Source organism: Stegostoma tigrinum, chromosome 20 (assembly GCF_030684315.1).
Source record: "Stegostoma tigrinum isolate sSteTig4 chromosome 20, sSteTig4.hap1, whole genome shotgun sequence".
Lineage (NCBI taxonomy): Eukaryota > Metazoa > Chordata > Chondrichthyes > Orectolobiformes > Stegostomatidae > Stegostoma > Stegostoma tigrinum.
In genome coordinates, this window is record NC_081373.1 from 23,987,605 (window position 1) to 24,010,007 (window position 22,403).

Sequence of the window (22,403 nt, forward strand, 5' to 3'; positions counted from 1 at the left end):
ATTAAATTGTTTCTCTTGTTTCTTCCTCTTTGCCCCCGCCCTCTGCTATCAGTGCCTCTGAGTCCTGCTGAGATGCTTTTCCACAAGAGCCCAGCAGCTATCTGCTATCTTGCTCAAGTGACCATTCTTTCTGCATTTGCCTCAGAATTAGATGTTGGCAGTGACATCAACAAAAGAATAGGTGGGACTTGAACATAATTCTCCTACCTCAGAGGTACGGACATTACCACTGCCACAAGAATAAGCTATGTTGATGTAATGTGAAATAATGCAACTGTTTTCATTTGTCCACAAACACACATAGAGGGACACTGGGAAATAATTTGGAGGAACCTTGAGTAATGGAACTTTTCATGTCAGGTAGCATTGGTGAGGGAGGGCGGGGGGGAAGATCAAGCACTTTTGCTGGGATCTCCAGCAGCAGGGGGCAATATTGAGCGAGGGGCCCCGGCACAAACACAGAATGCTGGAGAAACTCATTGGGCTTGGCCACCCCAACCGGAAGAGAAACAGAGTAAATGTTTCAAGTCTGGTATGACTCTTCATCAGAAGAGTTATAATTCTAAAGAAGAATCATACCAAGCTTGAAACTTTAACTCTGCTTTGTTCTCTGCAGATGCCACCAGACCTGCTGAGTTTATCCAGCACTCTGTGTTTGTTTAAGATTTTTCCAACATCTGCATATTGTGCCTTTATTTGAAGGTGCTGGCATGACAGCTGGGGCAACTGACTCCCAGTGGAGGAAAGGGTATCTTTGAGTGAAGAAAGCCTCATAGGATGGAAGAGGCCGAGTATTTTCTCAACTAAATGTAAACCACAGGCTTGATGCTGTGTAAATACATTGTGTTCCTTTTTAACCTAAGTTTTCCTTCATGTTTGTAATGACTTGATGCTAGTGGAATAATGAATTCTTGTTTTACAATCTAAGGACTGTCCACGTATCTAAATCCTATGTTATGTTTGCATTCTGCAGCCCCCCAGCCCCCCACCACCTCATTTCCTGGCCCAGGGACATTGAGACTTGCTTCCACACTCCAAATGCTCTTTTGGCTGAGAACAGATCACTCGATGCAGATTTGGGATTTATGAATCCTTTAATCTTCCAATCTTCCTACAATGCATACAGTACCGAGACAGAAAAGAGACATTCATAAAGAGAGCAGCATATTAACTAAAGGGTAACAATAGTGATGCAAAGAAGAGCTGAATTGTTTCAGTGAAAGGGGTCTGACTGTGAATTCAAAGGCACATATTAAATTGGTCAGAACCAGAAGGTATTTATTCCACAGCTAGCTTTCTCTTACAACACTTTCAATTTAACATGTTTCCGAATTGTGTCTAGAATATGTCCCCTTTGGAAATTAGTCAAAATAGTCATAGTGGTGCCAATCATATAGTGGAGCTTCAACAGCAGTGGGTTTATGTCAGAATCAGGAGGGTGGCTAAACTTGCATCAAGGCAACCAGGGAAGGTTTCAGAAATTGTGCAAAAGCTGTGTGGAATTTGGTGTTGGGGGTTAATAAACCACTAAATTGTACAGCTTAAAAAGGTTGGAAGGGCAGATTTGGGAGCTGAGAAAGTGTCCTGTGGAAAATGAAATGAATACAATGCTAAAAATCAAATAGGAAGAAACATGACGAATTAAAGTACACAACAAGGAGATGGGAAGAGCCAAATGATGTTGTAATGTATAAAGGGAAACATACATAACCTAGTGGTGCAGTTCAGGAGTCAGGTTGAACCTAACATTTACAAAGGTTTGTTTTAATACAAGCCAAATAAGTAGGATGAACACAAAAGCATCCAAGGGGAACCGAAAAAAGTGTTAGAAAGTGTACGAGAAAGGAAACACAATTCAGAGTCCAGCCAGAGGCACTCAAAAAATGTTCTTTGACTATGTTAGCAGCAGACGGAAGGTCAAAAAACAGATGTGTCCATTAAACGATAAATTGGGTAAAACAATTACAGATGGTTAGGATGTTGGAACATATTGAATGGATTGTTCACATCAATTTTCATACATGAGTACTGTAGGCAAGTTAGAGCTTGAGTTAATGGGGCTCAGTGAGGTTAGTGAAGAATTCATTACACAGAAACCAGAAGAATGAAATATCCATAAAGCCCTTGGGTGAAATTGCATATATCCTGAAATTGACGAGGTATTGAAAGCAGAAATTACAGATGCTTTTGTGGACATTCTTTATGAGTCATATCTGTTGGGCAATTGGAAGTTTGAGAATATCGTTCCAATATTCTGAAAAGAAAGTAGGCACAAACCTAGGGCTCCAGTTGCATTCCATCATTCAGGGTCATAACACTGTGAAGATTCCTGCCAATGTCTGGGTCACAACTACATTGGTAGCAGACTTGAAAAGGGCATTCTAGGCTCCTGTTGGAATCAGGGAAACCATACATTGCCCAGCATTCTGAATTGCCCTATACTAATTATAACTGTCAGAATAAAGCTAGTGATGCATTGACAAGTGCAGCCATACTATTTACATTATTAGGTTAGGAACAGTAGAAAAGCTAATACAGCATTACACATAGCTGAGTGATCATACACTACCAAAAGGCAATACAAGTATTATCCGGTACCAGAATCCATCATGGAATTATAAACAGTTGGAACGCAGTGAAGCTGGGATTTAGGTACAAAGGCATACATTTTTTTCAATTTGTCTTCAGAATGTGATCACAAGCTGGATAGACACCAGATTTGTGATGCCTTCCACTCTATGGAACAGGCACTGTTAACCAATCCATACCCTCAGCCTTTGAGCAACAATTTTGCAATTTGTTATTCTGGACTAAATTGGAGAATTGTTAATCTAGTTTTTGTTTTTGGAATATGGGTAATTAAAAATGAAGGGATGCTAGTATGGTGGGGACATTCATCCTTCAAGAGTGTGGGTTTCACACTGAGAAGGCAAGTTTCCAAGTGTTATCATTTTCAACAATGAGGCAAGCATATCCCTTAGTAACGAGAATTCCTTAAAAACTATTAGAGAAATCAGCTCAGGAATTAAGTATGAGACCAACCTGGCAACTATCTACTCCTCCTTCTAAATTTCCTGCACAGATCATGGTCTCATCAATGACACCAGCATAAGATGTTGCTCTATTGCAACTTCGTTGAGAGATTAGTTTTACAGATGCTTCCAATAAATATTGTGAACCATTTCCTGTAAAGAGCAAATGCATGAGTATTAAGTTCTTAACATAGAAATTTAACTTTAGAAAATAAGAAAATCGAATTACCATAAGAGATTTGCTAACCTGCTTCAGTTACACCCCATCCTGAAATGTAACACTCCGAGTTGAGAGGTAACACAACATCTGGCAAACATGCTGCTCGAACATATTTTGTTTCCTTGCTGCACTCTCCTCCAACACTTTGCAATTTCATTAAGGCTGAAATACAAGTATTGAATTAATTCAGGATTTTCATGCATAAAATCACAATTAATTTGGATATATTTGCTCTTTTAAGCTATTTCTAATGTTAGCAAAAAAATCCTTTCAAATGCATTGCACAACATCCAGAGCAACTAGGATGCTATTGCTCATGCTTAATTTTGAAATAACAATTTGAAATGAAAAGTTCCTGCGGGGGCTTGATAGAACGGCTAAAGGGTGATGTTTCTCCTTGTGGAGGAGTCTAGAACCAGTGGACACAATTTAAGAATAAGTGGTCTCCCTATGAGGATGAAGATAATACATGTGTGTACAAGGATTTGTGGAATTCTTTTCTCCAGAAAATAGTGAAGGTGTGTTATTAATTTATTCGAGGCAGAGTTAGATGAATTTTTGAAAGGCAAGAGAGTCAGAAGCTATGTGTGCAGACAGAGAAAGATGATTGAGACTGGATTTAACCGTGGGCAAACCTACAGGGCCAAAACGCCTAAATCATCTCCTGGGTTCTATCATCCTCTGTTCTGAAACAGGTAAAATGATTTTAAATATAGTAAATTGAAAGATTCAGGAAAATAACTATGTACCTATTGTGGAAATCACAGATAATATTGAAAATCATTTAGTGAACCTGTCTCCCTGACTGAAACCTTGCTTTCTTATGCTGGCATCATTGATGAGACCATGATCTGTGCAGGAAATTTAGAAGGAGGAGTAGATAGTTGCCAGGTTGGTCTCATACTTAATTCCTGAGCTGATTTCTCTAATAGTTTTTAAGGAATTCTCGTTACTAAGGGATATGCTTGCCTCATTGTTGAAAATGATAACAGTTGGAAACTTGCCTTCTCAGTGTGAAACCCACACTCTTGAAGGATGAATGTCCCCACCATACTAGCATCTCTTCATTTTTAATTACCCATATTCCAAAAACAAAAACTAGATTAACAATTCTCCAATTTAGTCCAGAATAACAAATTGCAAAATTGTTGCTCAAAGGCTGAGGGTATGGATTGGTTAACAGTACCTGTTCCATAGAGTGGAAGGCATCACAAATCTGGTGTCTATCCAGCTTGTGATCACATTCTGAAGACAAATTGAAAAAAATGTATGCCTTTGTACCTAAATCCCAGCTTCACTGCGTTCCAACTGTTTATAATTCCATGATGGATTCTGGTACCGGATAATACTTGTATTGCCTTTTGGTAGTGTATGATCACTCAGCTATGTGTAATGCTGTATTAGCTTTTCTACTGTTCCTAACCTAATAATGTAAATAGTATGGCTGCACTTGTCAATGCATCACTAGCTTTATTCTGACAGTTATAATTAGTATAGGGCAATTCAGAATGCTGGGCAATGTATGGTTTCCCTGATTCCAACAGGAGCCTAGAATGCCCTTTTCAAGTCTGCTACCAATGTAGTTGTGACCCAGACATTGGCAGGAATCTTCACAGTGTTATGACCCTGAATGATGGAATGCAACTGGAGCACTAGGTTTGTGCCTACTTTCTTTTCAGAATATTGGAATGATATTCTCCATCTTCCTATCATATTGGGAATTAAGTTTGCCTCAGATGGAAAATCAGAGGGAGTAAGTGCCTGACTTGGCAGCAGGATTGCAAATTTGCAATATAACATAAATTTGCAAAATGAAGAAATGAGGAGCAGCATTAAAATGTGAGCTTCTATGCATGGTATTACTTTGGCATCGGATTAAACAGATAGAGAAAGAAAACACGATTTTTTTTCTGAAGTCTTTCCTCCAGAAATGGAACCAGTCAACCAGTAATGTGTGTGATTTAAACTTGCAAATCATTAACTAATTAAGCAAACAGTTTCCTCACCAATGTCATTGAACAAGGCATTGTCCGTTTCTTCATAGTTTGGATGCACAATTATTTGCTCAACATCAAATTTCTGTTCATTCAGTTCAGTTTGATCTATGTTGTGTTTCCCGAGTAGTACTTGATAGTGCTTGGCTTGAGTGCTACAAGTCATTGGAGTGGTAAAAGTAATTAGATTCTCATAGAAAGTCAATACACTGATGAAGTTCCATTACACAGTCATATGCAGAGCAACCCATAAAGAAAACATTGGATTTTACTGGCATATACTTACAAGATCTTATTGCCTTTAGAGTGTAAAATGGATCATTTTAAAACAATAATACTACTGAAATATTTTAAAACAGTCAATGTTTACTCTTACTATCTATGTTATTTCATTTATATATTCTTTATTTCATATCACATTACTTTAATGAAAATTATTTCTGATCTATTTTTGTAGAATATGGTTTTAATAATCATATACGTAACTAGTTAGTTCAACAGGCGAGAGTATTGTTCAGATCAAGGCCAATGGTGTAGATTCAAATTCTATTATGATTAAGGTGGACTTTGACCTGCCTACATTCTTTGCCTCTGAGATAGAAGGCAACACTAACCATAAGACCATACGAAAGAGGAACAGGAGCAGGCCGTTCAGCCCCTCAAACCTGCTCCAACATTTAATAGGATCATGTCTGTTCCAACAGTCCCCACATCCACTTTTCACATTTTTCCTGTAGCCCCTGATTTCCCTGTTGTCAAGAATCTATCTATCTATTTCAGCCACTAATATACACAAGGACTGCTCCCACAGCTCCCTGTGACAAGGAGCTTCAAAGACTCTCAATCCTCCGAGAGAAGAAATTCCTTCTCATCTCAGTCTTAAATTGGTGCCCCTTTATTCTGAGACTATGACCCCTGGTCCTAGATGCATCCACGATGGGAAATATCCTCTCAGCATTTACTCTGTCAAATCCCTTAGAATCTTGTATGTTTCAATGAGGTCACCTCTCAGACTTCTGAACTCCAGTGAGTAGAGTCCTAATCCATTTAGTCTTTGCTCATAAGACAATTACTATATATTGGAGTCATCTTAGCAAACCTTCTCTGAACTGCCTCCAGTGAAATGATATTCTTCCTTAAGTAAGAGGACCAAAACTTCTCCCAGAACTCCAGATAACAAAGTGTGGAGCTGGATGAACACAGCAGGCCAAGCAGATTCGTAGGAGCACAAAAGCTGATGTTTCAGGCCTAGACCCTTCATCAGAAAAGGGGGATGGGGTGAGGGTTCTGAAATAAGTAGGGAGAGAGGGGGAGGCGGACCGAAGGTGGATGGAGGAGACGATAGGTGGAGAGGAGACAGACAAGTTAAAGGGGCGGGATGGATCCTGGAGAGGTGAGTACAAGTACACCTCCCAGTCACAGCAATAAACAACTGCACCTCCCAGTCGCGAACCATTTCAACTCCCTCTCGCATTCCTGAGATGACATGTCCATCCTGGGCCTCCTGCAGTGCCACAACAATGCCACCCGAAGGTTGCAGGAACAGCAACTCATATTCCGCTTAGGAACCCTGCAGCCCAATGATATCAATGTGGATTTCACCAGCTTCAAAATCTCCCCACCCCCACTGCATCCCAAAACCAGCCCAGTTTGTCCCTGCCTCCCTAACCTGTTCTTCCTCTCACCTATCCCTTCCTCCCATTTCAAGCCGCACCTCCATTTCCTGTCTCCTAACCTCATCGCACCCCCTTGACCTGTCCGTCCTTCCCAGACTGACCTATTCCCTCCCTACCTCCCCACTTGTACTCACCTCTACAGGATCCATCCTGCCCCTTTAACTTGTCTGTCTCCTCTCCACCTATCTTCTCCCCCATCCACCTTCGATCCGCCTCCCCTCTCTCTCTACTTATTTCAGAACCCTCTCCCCATCCCCCTTTTCTGATGGAGGGTCTAGGCCTGAAACATCAGCTTTTGTGGTCCTAAGATGCTGCTTGGCCTGCTGTGTTCATCCAGCTCCACACTTCGTTATCTCGGATTCTCCAGCATCCGCAGTTCCCATTATTTCACCCCAGTACTCCAGATGTTGTCTCACCAGCACCTCATACAGTTGCAGTAAGACTTCCCTATTCTTATACTGTAATACACTTGAAATAAGGGCCAATGTTTTATTAGTCTTCCCAATTATTACCTGCTGTGCTTGTGTGCTAGCTTTCAGAGTTTTGTGCATAAGAACCCCAATTCCCTTTGTGTTGGAGCTTTCTGCTGGTTCTCTCCATTTGAATAACACTGTTCTCTCTTACAACATGAACAGCTTTACATTTTCTTACATTATACTCCATTTGCCAACTTTTTGCTCACTGACAAAATCATTAACAAAAAACGGTTGCCAAGAAAACATTTCATTGTGAAGCATCAGCAGACAATGAGCTAATGGCCTGCTTTCAGGGACGCACATAAGGATTAAAATTAACTTAATATTCTGTGCTTACACCAGTCAACTGTTCACTTTTGAGCTAAGACTCATTTAATGTTATCTGGAAAGGCTGATAAACAATTCAAGAGTCTAGCATTTGCAAATGTACATGTAACAAGAGGCTTAAAGTAATGCAACAAGTCTATTAATTCTGACTTTATTAACTAGATGAATTGCATCAGCAAAGAAAGAACTGTGGCAATTTTCAGAAAACAGTGCATGACGATGGTTAATATTTAAGGAACAATGTATGCATTGCAACAGTTATACATTCTTTCAGGCAAAAGAATCAAACAGGAAATATGGCCCAACCATAATTAACAAAATAAATTATGGATAGAATTAGGTCCAAAGAGAAGCCAAGTAAAGTTGCTAGAAAAAGTAGCAAGCCTGAGATTTGGGAGTAGTTTAGACTTCAGTAAAGGCTGACCAAGACGTTGATTAAGAGGGGTAGAGTTTGAGGATAAACTTGCAAGCGATGTAAGACCTTACAAAGGTTTCTGTAAAAACATACAAAGAACAGAACCAGTGAAGTCAAATGTAAGACCCTTACATTTGAAATGGGAGAAATAATAGCAGTGAACAAGGAAAAATGCTGGAGACTAATAAAAAGACGGTGATAACAGGACACTAAAAGGTACCAGCGGGATTACATAAAGTCAACATGGATTTATGAAAGAGAAACCAAGTTTGATAATCATACTGGAATATTTTTGAGAATGTAACAATTAGATTTGATGAGGGACAATCAGTGGATGTGGTGTATTTGACTTTACAGAAAGTTTTTGATAAAGTCCAATGTTGGAGGTTATTATGCAAAATCAAAGCACATGGAATTTAATGGTAACATAGCAGCAAAAACTGAAAACTTGTTGCAGATAGGAAAAAGTGAGTAGTAATAAATTGTTTATTTCTGGAGTGGAAGCTTGTGGTAAATAGGATAACACTGGGATTAGTGCTTGGATCACAACTATTCACAGAATATACCAACAAAGTGGATGACACAATCAAATATAATATTTCCAAGATCATTGATGTCTCAACGAGGGGCCTGTGTGAGTAGTGAGGAAGACCTGAAGAGACTTCAGGACAATTCAGACATGTTGAGTTCTAAGGCAAATTAATGTCAGATGCGGTAAAAAGATGGATAAATGTGAAGTTATTCACTTTAGAAGGATAAACAGATGGCAGAGTATTACTTAAATGGTGATAGACTGGGAAATGCTGATATGCACAGGGACCTTTGTGTCCTTGTACACTGGCCATTGAAAGAAAACACACAGATGCAGCAAAAAATTAGAAAGGTAAATAACATGTCAGCCTTCGTTGCAAGCGGATTTGAGCACAGGGCAAGGACAATTTATGCAGATGTACATGGCCTTGATGAAATCACAGCAGGAGCATTGTGTGGAGTTTTAGCCCCCTTGCCTAAAAAGAATTATGCTTGCCATAGACATAGCGAAGATTCACCACACTGATTATTGGGAAGACAGGTCTGTCATTTGAGAAGAGATTGGAGCTATAATTACTAGAGTTTAGAAGAATGAGGGATTTCATTGAAACATGAAAAATTCTGACAAGGCTGGAGAGCCTGGATGTAGGGATAATCTTTCTCCAGGCTGAGGGTACCAGAACAAGGGACCATGGTCTCAGGGTATGGTGTTTTCGACCAAGTCAAGGGAAAATTTCTACACTCTGAGGGCGATGATCCTGTGAAGTTCAATACTACAGAAGTGAAGTCACTGAATACATTTAAGAGATAAACAGACACATTTATAGAAGCCAAGGGTATCAATGGATTATGGGGAGAGAGTGGCAGTATGGTATTGAGACAGATAATCAACCATAATCATGTTGAATCTATTTTTTATGTTTTTTTGTTTTACGATTCCACACCCAATTATGATCACTTCTTCCTTTTAAGATAGCATGACCAAAATTGTTCTCCTACACTTTATTGCACCATCATATTGAACAGTGACTTTAAAAATTGCTAGAAAACTAAAATAACCCATCGTTTATGCATTCACAATTGCTGAAGTTTTCATGATGATCCAACAGCTTTACCTCAGTTTGGAAGTAAAAATTGATAAGTCACGGTAATGAAAAGGATCAACCTCCGATAATGACTGGGAATGTTCAACAAAATTCTTTATCAGTGCACTTTTTATCTGAATATTGATATTTTAATGGTTAACCATAATCCATCTCATGTCCGTCAAAATCTATCTCTTCTAGATTATACTAAAGCAATTATTGTTTGTCCCTAAGGACATACCTTGCCTCTAAGCAATGAGCTGCTGTAAGAACCCAACAGGGTGCAATCAAGGTTCCTCCACATTGGTGTCCTGCATCATAAATATTTAGTGGAACTTTTAGTTGCACAGATGCCTGCCAAGGGTGCCTGCCACGAGCTGTCTTCTGTCCACCATAGATGCGGCTTAAATTTCTTCTCAATCCTACTTTTCCACAACTTTCAAAAAAAGTCGGGAGCACTGATGTAGGGTCAGGTTCTGCTTCAAGTGCTTCAGTCGTTTCTACAGTGGAATGCAAGATACGTTAGTGTTAAAGAGCTTTATCTCCTATGCCGTACCATGTGGTGAAAAATGAAACAATATGGAATGAGAAGTATAGTTCTGTCAGCATGCATCTCAAAGAATTCCACTCGAGAAAATCATGATGAGAAAATTGGGGAGAAGTTTGTATTCATTCCAGGATAATGGTCTGAAGCACTGCAATAGATTGGGGTATTTAGAATTTAGGTGAATTACATCTAAAGCTGTTTAACGTCATATATAATCCAGGATATTTTGCATTGATTCTTGTCAAGCCTTTTTGGTGACATTAATCTTGGCTCTGGCGTCAGGTGAAGAAGAACAACCACTGGATGTACCAGGCAGAATTAGCTCATCCATTTTAATCCTTCTTTTGGGCTAGCACGGTAGCTCAGTGGTTAGCACTGCAGCCTCACAGCACCCGGGAACCGGGTTCGATTCCAGCCTCGGGTAACTGTCTGTGCGGAGTTTGCACATTCTCCCTGTGTCTGCGAGAGTTACCTCCGGGTGCTCCAGTTTCCTCCCACAGTCGAAAGATGTGCAGGTTAGGTGGATCAGCCATGCTAAATTGCTCGTAGTGTTCAGGGGTTATAAGGGGTTGGGTCTGGGTGGGAGGCTTCAAGGGGCGGTGTGGACTTGTTGGGCCAAAGGGCCTGTCCCCACACTGGAGGGAATCTAATCTAATCTTAATCAGTAAGTAGTTCTATTCATAAAGTATTACTTCATTGTTAGTTACATTGTATCCAAGATACATGGTTGATGTTTGAGTTGCATCAGGCTCAACTTTAGTAAGCACACATTAGTACTTTGATAACAAAGTGTGGAGCTGGATGAACACAGCAGGCCAAGCAGCATCTCAGGAGCACAAAAGCTGACGTTTCGGGCCTAGACCCTTCATCAGAGAGGGGGATGGGGAGAGGGTTCTGGAATAAATAGGGAGAGAGGGGGAGGCGGAACGAAGATGGAGAAAAAAGAAGATAGGTGGAGAGGAGAGTATAGGTGGGGAGGTAGGGAGAGAACAGGTCAGTCCAGGGAAGACGGACAGGTCAAGGAGGTGGGATGAGGTTAGTAGGTAGGAAATGGAGGTGCAGCTTGAGGTGGGAGGAAGGGATGGGTGAGAGGAAGAACAGGTTAGGGAGGCAGAGACAGGCTGGGCTGGTTTTGGGTTGCAGTGGGTGAAGGGGACATTTTGAAGCTGGTGAAGTCCACATTGATACCATTGGGCTGCAGGGTTCCCAAGCGGAATATGAGTTGCTGTTCCTGCAACCTTCGGGTGGCATCATTGTGGCACTGCAGGAGACCCATGATGGACATGTCATCTAAAGAGTGAGAGAGGGAGTTGAAATGGTTTGCGACTGGGAGGTGCAGTTGTTTATTGCAAACCGAGCGGAGGTGTTCTCCAAAGTGGTCCCCAAGACTCTGCTTGGTTTCCACAATGTAGAGGAAGTCACACCGGGTATAATGGATACAGTATACCACATTGGTAGATGTGCAGGTGAACCTCTGCTTAATGTAGAAAGTCATCTTGGGGCCTGGGATGGGAGTGAGGGAGGAGGTGTGGGGGCAAGTGTAGCACTTCCTGTGGTTGCAGGGGAAGGTACCGGGTGTGGTGGGGTTGGAGGGCAGTGTGAAGCGAACAAGGGAATCACGGAGAGAGTGGTCTCTCTGGAAGGCAGACAAGGGTGGGGATGGAAAAATGTCTTGGGTGGTGGAGTCGGATTGTAGATGGCGGAAGTGTTGGTGGATGATGCGTTGTATCCGGAGGTTGGTGGGGTGGTGTGTGAGAACGAGGGGGATCCTCTTGGAGGGGTTGTGGCGGGGGCGGGGTGTGAGGGATGTGTTGCGGGAAATGCAGGAGCCGCAGTCAAGGATGTTCTCGACCACTGTGGGGGGAAAGTTGCGATCCTTGAAGAACTTGGACATCTGGGATGTGTGGGAGTGGAATGCCTCATCCTGGGAGCAGATGCGGCGGAGACAGAGGAATTGGGAATAGGGGATGGAATTTTTGCAGGAGGGTGGGTGGGAGGAGGTGTATTCTAGGTAGCTGTGGGAGTCCGTGGGCTTGAAATGGACATCAATTACTAGCTAGTTGGCCGAGATGGAAACTGAGAGGTCCAGGAAGGTGAGGGATGTGTTGGAGATGGCCCAGGTGAACTTGAAGTTGGGGTGGAAGGTGTTGGTGAAGTGGATGAACTGTTCGAGTTCCTCTGGGGAGCAAGAGGCGGCGCCGATACAGTTGGAGGCGGGTGAAGAGGTCAGTGGAGGGAGGGTTAGGTTCCCAGTTGATACAGTCATCAATGTAACCGAGGAAGAGGTAGGGTTTGGGGCCTATGTAGGTGCGGAAGAGGGACTGTTCCATGTAACCTACAAAGAGGCAGGCATAGCTGGGGCCCATGCGGGTGCCCATGGCCACCCCCTTGGTCTGTAGGAAGTGGGAGGAATTGAAAGAGAAGTTGTTGAGGGTGAGGACGAGTTCGGCTAGGCAGATGAGGGTGTCGGTGGAGGCGGACTGGTCGGGCCTGCGGGGCAGGAAGAAGCGGAGGGCCTTGAGGCCATCTGCATGAGGAATACAGGTATATAGGGACTGGACGTCCATGGTGAAAATGAGCTGTTGGGGGGCCAGGGAATTGGAAGTTCTGGAGGAGGTGGAGGGCGTGGGTGGTGTCACGGACGTAGGTAGGGAGTTCCTGGACCAAAGGGGAGAAAATGGAGTCCAGGTAGGTGGATATGAGTTCGGTGGGGCAGGAACAGGCTGAGACAATGGGTCGACCAGGGCAGGCTGGTTTGTGGATTTTGGGAAGGAGATAGAAACTGGCTGTGCGGGGTTGGGGAACAATGAGGTTGGAGGCTGTGGGTGGGAGGTCCCCTGAGGTGATGAGGTCATGGATGGTGTTGGAGATGATGGTTTGGTGCTCGGGGGTGGGGTCATGATCAATGGGGCGGTAGGAGATGGTGTCGGAGAGTTGCGTTTGGCCTCGGCAATGTAGAGGTCAGTGCGCCATACTACCACTGCACCACCCTTGTCTGCGGGTTTGATGGTGAGGTTGGGGTTGGAGCGGAGGGAGCGGAGGGCTGCCCGTTCTGCGGGGGAGAGCTTGGAGTGGGTGAGAGGAGTGGAGAGGTTGAGGCGGTTAATGTCTCGACGGCAGTTGGAGATGAAAAGGTTGAGGGAGGGTAGGAGGCCTGGGGTTGGTGTCCAGGAAGAGGACTTGAGTTGGAGGCGGGTGAAGAGGTCAGTGGAGGGAGGGTTAGGTTCCCAGTTGAAGAAATAAGCGTGGAGGCGAAGGCGGCGGAAAAACTGTTCTATGTTCAAACGTGACTGGTATTCGTTGATGTGTGGTTGTAGCGGGACAAAGGTGAGCCCCTTGCTTAGGACTGACCGTTCATCCTCAGTCAGTGTGTTTTTGGTGGGGTTGGAGGGCAGTGTGGAGCGAACAAGGGAGTCACGGAGAGACACCCAGCACCTTCCCCTGCAACCACAGGAAGTGCTACACTTGCCCCCACACCTCCTCCCTCACCCCCATCCCAGGCCCCAAGATGACTTTCCACATTAAGCAGAGGTTCACCTGCACATCTGCCAATCTGGTATACTGCATCCACTGTACTGTGGCTTCCTCTACATTGGGGAAACCAAGCGGAGGCTTGGGGACTGCTTTGCAGAACACCTCCGCTCGGTTTGCAATAAACAACTGCACCTCCCAGTCACAAACCATTATAACACCCCCTCCCATTCTTCAGACGACATGTCCATCATGGGCCTCCTCCAGCGCCACAATGATGCCACCCGAAGGTTGCAGGAACAGCAACTCATATTCCGCTTGGGAACCCTGCAGCCCAATGGTATCAATGTGGACTTCACCAGCTTCAAAATCTCCCCTTCCCCCACCACATCCCAAAACCAGCCCAGTTTGTCCCCTTCCCCCACTGCATCACACAACCAGCCCAGCTCATCCCCTCCCCCCACTGCATCCCAAAACCAGCCCGGCCTGTCTCTGCCTCCCTAACCTGTTCTTCCTCTCACCCATCCCTTCCTCCCGCCTCAAGGTGCACCTCCATTTCCTACCTACTAACCTCATCCCACCTCCTTGACTGGTCCGTCTTCCCTGGACTGACCTATCCCCTCCCTACCTCCCCACCTATACTCTCCTCTCTACCTATCTTCTTGTTTCTCCATCTTCGGTCCGCCTCCCCCTCTCTCCCTATTTATTCCAAAACCCTCTCCCCATTCCCCTCTCTGATGAAGGGTCTAGGCCCGAAACGTCAGCTTTTGTGCTCCTGAGATGCTGCTTGGCCTGCTGTGTTCATCCAGCTCCACACTTTGTCATCTTGGATTCTCCAGCATCTGCAGTTCCCATTATCTCTGGTACACATTAGTACTTTAGCTGGTTTATATTTTATTATGTCTGAATTAAGCCCCACCCAAAAAAATGGCTACATATCCTCAGTTACTAAAAGGCTATTCAAACTGCATTCATTTTCTTAGCTGCACTTGAACTGGTATTTATATTTTCGAAGATTTTCCATATCACAAAAATTTTGGTTTACTGAGAAATTACTACTTCCTGAAAGTAGCCTTGCAAATAGATAAGGTGGTAAGGAAGGTGTATCGTATGCTTGCCCTTATTGGGCAGGGAATTAAGTATAAGAGTTAGGATGTTGTGTTGCAGCTTTATAAGAGTTTGGTTAGGCCACATTTAGACAATTGCATTCAATACTATTTGCCACGTTATAGGAAGGATGTGGAGGCTTTGGAGAGGGCACAGAAGAGGTTTACCAGGATGCTGCCTGGATTGCAGGGTATGAGCTGTAAGGACAGGGTAGAAAAAGTTGGGTTGTTTTCTCCTGAGTGATGTAGGCTAAGGGGAGACTTGATAGAAACCTATAAAATTATGAGACGCATTGATAGGGTTGACAGTCAAAATCTATTTCTTGGAGTTAAAATGTCTACTGCTAGGGGGCATACATTTAAGGTTAGAGGGGGAACATTCAAGGGGGATATGGCGGGGAAAGCTTTTTACACAGAGAGTGGTATGAGTCTGGCACACACTGCTGACAGTGGTTGTGGAGGCAAATTCAGTAAGGACATTTAAAGGACTTTCAGATGAATATGCAGAGACTGGAGGGATATGGACCAAAGTCAGGCAGAAGGGATTAGTTCCATTTGACTTCATGTTTGGCAAAACATCATGGGCCAAAGGGCCCGTCCCTGTGCTGTACAGTTCTATTTTCTTAAGACGGCGGCAGTATCAGGCGGCTGAGCTCGGAACTTGTCTGCTCCCGTCAGCTTTCTTTCTATTTTTCCCCTCTTTTTACCTTTGCTCTTTTTCTTTCTGTCCTGTCAGCCTGGAGGGTGGCAGATGAAGGAGGAGGCCCTCTGGCCCTAGAGGCAACAGCAATGCCAGGATGGGCCAGCATGGTTCCACCTCAGCCTGGGGTCTGCCAGAAAACAAGGAACAGGTCCTGGCTGACTCCCCCAGCCTGGGCTCACAGGCCAGACTGAGGTTCCAGGTCTGCCGCTAGGTCTGGGCACCTGAAGGAGGAGAAAGGTGGTCTTGGCCCGGCATTGTGGCATAAGCTTCTGGGCCAGTATTCCACAGGCCAGCTATGGTGGTCACGCCTTTTTGCATCCTCAGGGTATTCCATCATTCCTTAATTGGCTTTTCCCAAGTCCAGGAGCCATTCACTGAACTGTGTTTGGGTCGTGGATAATTTTGGGCCTGTAAATTAACTTCAGTTTCAATTTCAATTAGCCTTTGGATGTTCTTTTTGATTGTCTCCAGGCCAGACGCTCCACCTGTCATTGTTCAATTTTCATGTCTTTCACAGAGAATGTTAGAACCATTGGAAAGCCATGCAAGGGATGCTCTTGAAATGATGTAAGAGACAAGTGCTGCTAGCTGTGAAGAGTGGCCAAAGAAAAATTGGGGTGCTTTTCATTGAAACTGAGAAAGTTAAGAGTGGAGTTTGAGAAAGGTATTCAAACCAGAGTTAAGATGATGGGGGAAGAAAGTAACTTCTTGTTTTAAAAAATTAAAGTTCTGAAATTTCAAAATTTGATATTGGAAATTTTAAAAATCTCTGTATTTTCTCTTCACTTTGGAAGTCAAACTGACTGCAGGCCAAATCTTTGAAGGTAGAAATTCCAAGCATCCCATGACCAGACTTTCAGAATCAGGTGCAATGGAATTTGCCAGAATGCCTCCAAGAATCCAAAGGGTGTTAAGGCAGTTAAAACAATATGAAAAGTGAGCAAATGCGAGGTCTTGCACTTTGGAAAAAAGAATACAGGCATGGACTATTTTCTAAACGGTGAGAAAATTCGTAAAGCAGAAGTACAAAGGGATCTGGGAGCGTTGGTCCAGGATTCTCTAAAGGTTAGCTTGAAGGTTGAGTCCGTGATTAAGTAAGCGAATGTAATGCTGTCGTTTATCTCAAGAGGGTTGGAATATAAAAGCAGCGATGTGCTTTTGAGACTTTATAAAGCTCTAGTTAGGTCCCATTTAGAATACTGTGTCCAAATTTGGGCCCCACACCTCAGGAAGGACATACTAGCCCTGGACCGTGTCCAGCGGAGATTCACACGGATGATTCTTGGAATGGTAGGTTTAACGTACGATGAACGGCTGAGGATCCTGGGATTGTATTCATTAGAGTTTAGAAGGTTGAGGGGAGATCTAATAGAAACTTACAAGATAATGTGTGGCTTAGAAAGGGTGGACGCTGGGAAGTTGTTTCCGTTAGGTGGGGATACTAGGACCTGTGGGCACAACCTTTGAATTAGAGGGGGTAAATTTAAAATGGAAGTGAGGAGACATTTCTTCAGCCAGAGTGGTGGGCCTGTGGAATTCATTGCCACAGAGCGCAGTGGGGGCTGGGACGTTAAATGTCTTCAAGGCAGAGATTGATAAATTCTTGATCTCAGAAGGAATTAAGGGCTACGGGGAGAGTGCAGGGAAGTGGAGTTGAAATGCCCATCAGCCATGATTTAAATGGTGGAGTGGACTCGATGGGCCGAACGGCCTTACTTCCACTCCTGTGTCTAATGGTCTAATGGTCTTATGGACATGGTAACTGGAATGGATACAGAGGAAACACCAGATTAATGCTGGCACGCTGTTAATGGTCCAGGTGAAGTAGGCAAACAATTGTCCACGAACTCAATGTATTTAAGGCATTAGCTGTTCACTTATTTATGAGCCACAGTGAAGAAATTGCAGGAATTTTGTTAGGTTCGATTATGTGATGAAGAATGAGCCCAGATCCATATGTTCTGCCTTGATCACTGGCTGAGACATATCCTCAATAAATCTACTCCGTGAAGTGTTTTGAGCAATGCTGTCACATTAATGTGATTAATGTCCGTTTGGTCTATGTAAAAATTTTCTAATCCTACAACCTCTCCATATTGACATCTATCAAAAGATCCACCAAGGACATCTAGGTGCTTGCACACGTCAGTTCAGATTGGATCAATTTGCTTGGGGCCTGGTATTTCATGTTCACTGGATGCTATGGTCTGTCACTGTGCCACCTGCACGATTCATCTGACAGCCTCTTCCATTATCTTGGTTTGAAGTTTGGCTATGGAAATGCTTTAGCATTGATACCTTGGAGCTTCAGGGGTAGCTTTTCTCATTTCAATCAACTGTTATTCCTATTGGTTTAAAACCTGGGAATTCAGCTGATCCATTTCAGGGACTGGGATAACCTCTTTCAAGAAATTGTTTTCCATGCATGGAATCCTGGACATAATTATCTCTAATAATTCTAAATATTAGAATTTTCTTGATGAGTGCTTCCAATCCTTTGCATCCTCACTTGGGTTTGCTTATGTCACACGCTTGAGTTACCCTCAAGCCAATGGCAAAGCTCAGAGGTAACAAAGTGGGGAGCTGGATGAACACAACAGGCCAAGCAGCATCTTAGGAACACAAAAGCTGGCGTTTCGGGCCTAGACCCCTCATCATAAATACCTCTGAGAAAGAATGCAGGTTTCCATTTAGCCGTATTCAACTATAGCTCTACATGGGTACGAGTCTTCACCCCATGCCAACTTTTGAAGCATAGAAGACTACAAACCCAGCATCACACACTTCCTTAGGCAGTGATGCCAAGTGTCACAATGCAGGACAATGAATAAGTAAAACAGAAAGATAAGTGTTATATGAGAGACATTATACAAGGGCCTTCCACCTTCAACCAGAGATACAAGACTCATGACTTGCTACATCCCCAGTATGTACATGAGGACGAGGCTGTTAATTGGCTCACTACTGTCTGAAGACCCCCACCTCTGGGGTCTTGATTTCAGGAGGAGGTCTATTGGTGGCCTTGCCACAGGCTGATTGGGATAGTAGTTCAGTAGGCCTGCCTGTAAAGAAACAACACAGATCTATTTCCTCGACACAGAATTGTACCCTCTACAAGATTTTACCCTAAGTCTGCAACTTTCATGGTGCTAATTAGTATGACTGTCATCTATTTGTGTTGTAATGAGAAAATAAGACAGTACATGCAAAGTGGTCTTACATAATCAGTGATGTAGTGGCAATGTCATAGATATTACAGACTTACATAAAGATACTATCTACACTAGTAATTCAGATCCAGGCTAATGATCTGGGGACATATGTATGACAGGTGATGAAATTTGAATTTAATAAAATCTGATGATGTCCATGTAACCATTATCATAAAAAGTAATTTGGTTTATTGATGTCCTCTGTATTAAGGAAATCTGCAATTCTTACCTGACGTGGTTTACATGTGACTCCAGGTGAACAGCAATGTGGTTGACTCTTAACTGCTCTCTGAAATGGCCAAGAGAGCCAGTCAGTTCATGGACAACAAATGCCGTCCTTGCCAGCGATACCATCTCTTATACAAGTGTGTAAGTTTTAACAAAATGGTATCCTTCAAAAGCCGAAGAACATTCTATGATGATGCTGCAGTTAATCATATACAACAGCACAAATATTTTAACTGTACGCACCAGTCTGGCACTGAGAGATTGCACAAAAGTCCCATTTCAGTTTTCCATTTGGTTGTTTAAAAAAGCACCAAGGCTTATCGTCATCATCTGGATTTCTATTGAAGAGAATGTTTAAAAAGCAAGATCAGATTTAGTTACTGGACATCGTTCTGAAAGCGTACGTCATTTCTATAGATTATTGATGCCATTTCTACGTTCTCCCTCTGTTTCCCCTCAGCACTAATTTGAATTTTAAAATTCCTTTCTGTGTCCCTGAGGCTGAATGTCCTATTGACTGTAAACTGGACCTCTTTCTTGCAATTTTTGAGCTGAAATCCCTTGAAAAAAAAAATTCAATTTGAAGGGGTTTGTACAGCAACTCCATTTGTTTAGTTAGAGTCAAGCACTGAGAAGCCCTGACTTAAACATTATTACTTACAATAACCAGCATGTTTGCCTATTATGTCACCATGAGCACTGCTCTGCATATTATTAATGCAGGTTGAATGCACTAAATATACTCAGTTTTAGAGTCTGATATTATGGATTTCTAAAGGCCAGTGAGCTGCAGATGCAACCTAGTATGTTACTGGTTCTAGTATTATTCAGGTTCGGGTTTAGATGGGAACTAAGCTCATCTAGGACTATACTCTGAGAATATTAGAAGGAGTGCTGCTCCAGTGGTAGGACTGGAAGTGGGTGCTGCCTCTGCTCATTTGTCAGGAGCTGCGATGCCCATTAGTGTAAACTGGAAATGCGTGTGGAGTGCGTGTGCCTCACATGCAAACATGCTGTGAGGCAGGATATCAGCTGACTGAATTATAGCTCTGGAGGGCTATAAAAGACAAGTTCTTCACAAATCATTCAAGGCATTTCTGGCTGACTCAGCCTCTGTCTTTCCTGAAAACTCCCATCAGTTGTCTTCCATCCTTTGTCACTTTCATCTGGGACTTCACCTTCTTGGATCCCCATTGTTACCGTGCCCTCTGAACTGTTCATTCATCAAAATTTCTTTAGACAGACAAAGGACAGTCCCATGGTTCAGCTTTACCATCCTGCAGGTTCTCCATCAGGTCGTCGGGAAACACTGGGAAGTGTTCTATCCCAGGAATGACAGCGGGACACACTTTTGGTTGACAAAGAGATTACATGGGAAGTAAGCAGTGTCAGATCCATTCATGAAGCTGCATGCAATACCACAGAATGATCATTGACTTCCCTGGATTGGCCAGGATAGAAGGTGATGTGATATTGCATCAATGGCCTCTCCTGTGGCAATCAAACAAAGGAATCTTGCATATGGGAAGGGAAACCAGGCTGGGAAATGTGTTCTTTTGGTCAGTGTCAGATGGTAATAGAGGTCAGTCTGAGTAAGAGTTGTATAGGATAGGGCAACTCAGTATCAGATAAAATGTGTACTTGCATATGGCATGGAGATGCAATAGGACAAAGGAGTTAGATGTCACTTGAAATGTTACTAAGTCTCCACTTTTTCTTACAGGATGAGGAAACACTCAATGCCAGGGAGGGCTAAGAATAGGGGAGGAGTGGTCAAACTCAAAGTGACAACATTTACGAGTAGGGATATTATGGGTGAGCATGGGGCTAGTCTGATGCAGATTAGGAGGCTGGTCTAGTTAGCCAACAGAGTGAGAAAGCCTTCAAGATATTGTTGAGATATTAACGCATTAGAGAAATGTGCAGAACTGATAACCATCCTGATGGACTGAGCTGCTCCTAATGTCTTTCTTTGTGTTCTCCATTGTAATTTGTTGCCAAGAGCACAAAATACCAAACAAAATTGTGGAAAAAGAGAAGATTTCACCTCTAATTGAGACCTGCAACACCCAGCGAATGATTGTCATGTCTCTTTCTCTCTTGTACTCCAGCAGCATGATTACATTACACTCACACAGGTTTCGAAAGGGTTGCACACAGGATTGGAAGCTCATGTTGTTGGTCACTTTGCAGATTCATACCAGCAGCTGAGTCAGGTTGGCTCAGCTTCACCTCCTAAGTGTGGGAGGACTCCTGTGGTTCAGGCCAGGTTGATGCCTGTACTGATGGTGGGCCTCTAGCCCTGAATTATAATATGCCAGCTGCAGATGCAGATGTAAACAGGGATACACAGGAACATTGGGCAGTGGAGCCAGAGATTATATAGAACTGTGCATGGACTGCAAAAAAACCCATCCATTTGTTGAATTCTGTCATGGTTCTATCAAGTGACTGCATGCTTTTCTGTGGAGAGGCTGTTGACTGACTTTGAGATGAGAGTCCAAAATGTCTTAATTCTGCTACTCTGACCTTGGGCTCAGTACAGCAGTGGCTAAGTCAGAAGTACATGAGGCACCTGGACTCCTCAGGAATACAAGAGATGAGATTACTCCCTGATTGAGAGCTGACTGCCCGTTTGGGTTCTCGCAGGGCACTTCCAGGATAAGAAGACATTTCTCATCCCCTCTGCTGATGAGAGGCCCTGGAGGGTGCCAGTGTACCATTCCAGGTGTCCCCCCGTAGGCTGGGGCCCCAAAGCTGCCAGGTGGCATGCACGAATGTCAGCACATGCAGATGGGTATGACTCTGAGCAGTCTGCCTGGTCTGGCGTAGGAGCAACACCAAGGCATAACTATTGTATGAGAAAAAAATGAGATATATTGAGGAGACAATGGTGCCAATGGGCGTTGAGACACTATAAAGTTATATATGTGTATATATAGATAGAAAACATATTGCTTACTTGATATTGTGCATATTATGCAATTTTGTTGGAACATATTCTTTTGGAGGGCATACTGCATGGTTATGCTTTATGTTTGGCAGCTGTTACTTGAATGAAGGGACTCAAAGGCATCTCACTTGGGTGTATTTTTTAGATAGTGGTCTTTATGATTCATTTTCTCAAAGCAATACTACTTTCAGTATCTGCTGGCCTTCCACAAACCATTTGATTAAGGTCATTTAAGAGCACGAGTAGTAATTCGCTGCTCAAACAATCCCTATCAATGTATGCCAGGAGGTGAAAGATGCCTGTGCAACATTTCAGAGATAATGGGAACTGCAGACGCTGGAGAATCCAAGATAACAAAGTGTGGAGCTGGATGAACACAGCAGGCCAAGCAGCATCTCAGGAGCACAAAAGCTGATGTTTCGGGCCT

At 43.4% G+C, this 22,403-nt stretch overlaps 1 protein-coding gene across 2 annotated transcripts in view; it reads right to left on the reverse strand.

Moving 5' to 3' along the window:
- Nucleotides 1-22,403, reverse strand: part of LOC125462041 (hyaluronan-binding protein 2-like) — a 45,207-nt gene that overhangs the window by 579 nt on the left and 22,225 nt on the right. For both annotated transcript variants that reach the window (XM_059653044.1, XM_048551520.2), the window contains exons 8-12: nt 19,267-19,361; nt 9,998-10,256; nt 5,259-5,401; nt 3,280-3,414; nt 3,043-3,185 (exon numbers count right to left, since the gene is read on the reverse strand). In XM_059653044.1, coding sequence (XP_059509027.1) covers nt 3,043-3,185; nt 3,280-3,414; nt 5,259-5,401; nt 9,998-10,256; nt 19,267-19,361 — 775 coding nt within the window. The remainder of the gene's footprint in view (nt 1-3,042; nt 3,186-3,279; nt 3,415-5,258; nt 5,402-9,997; nt 10,257-19,266; nt 19,362-22,403) is intronic.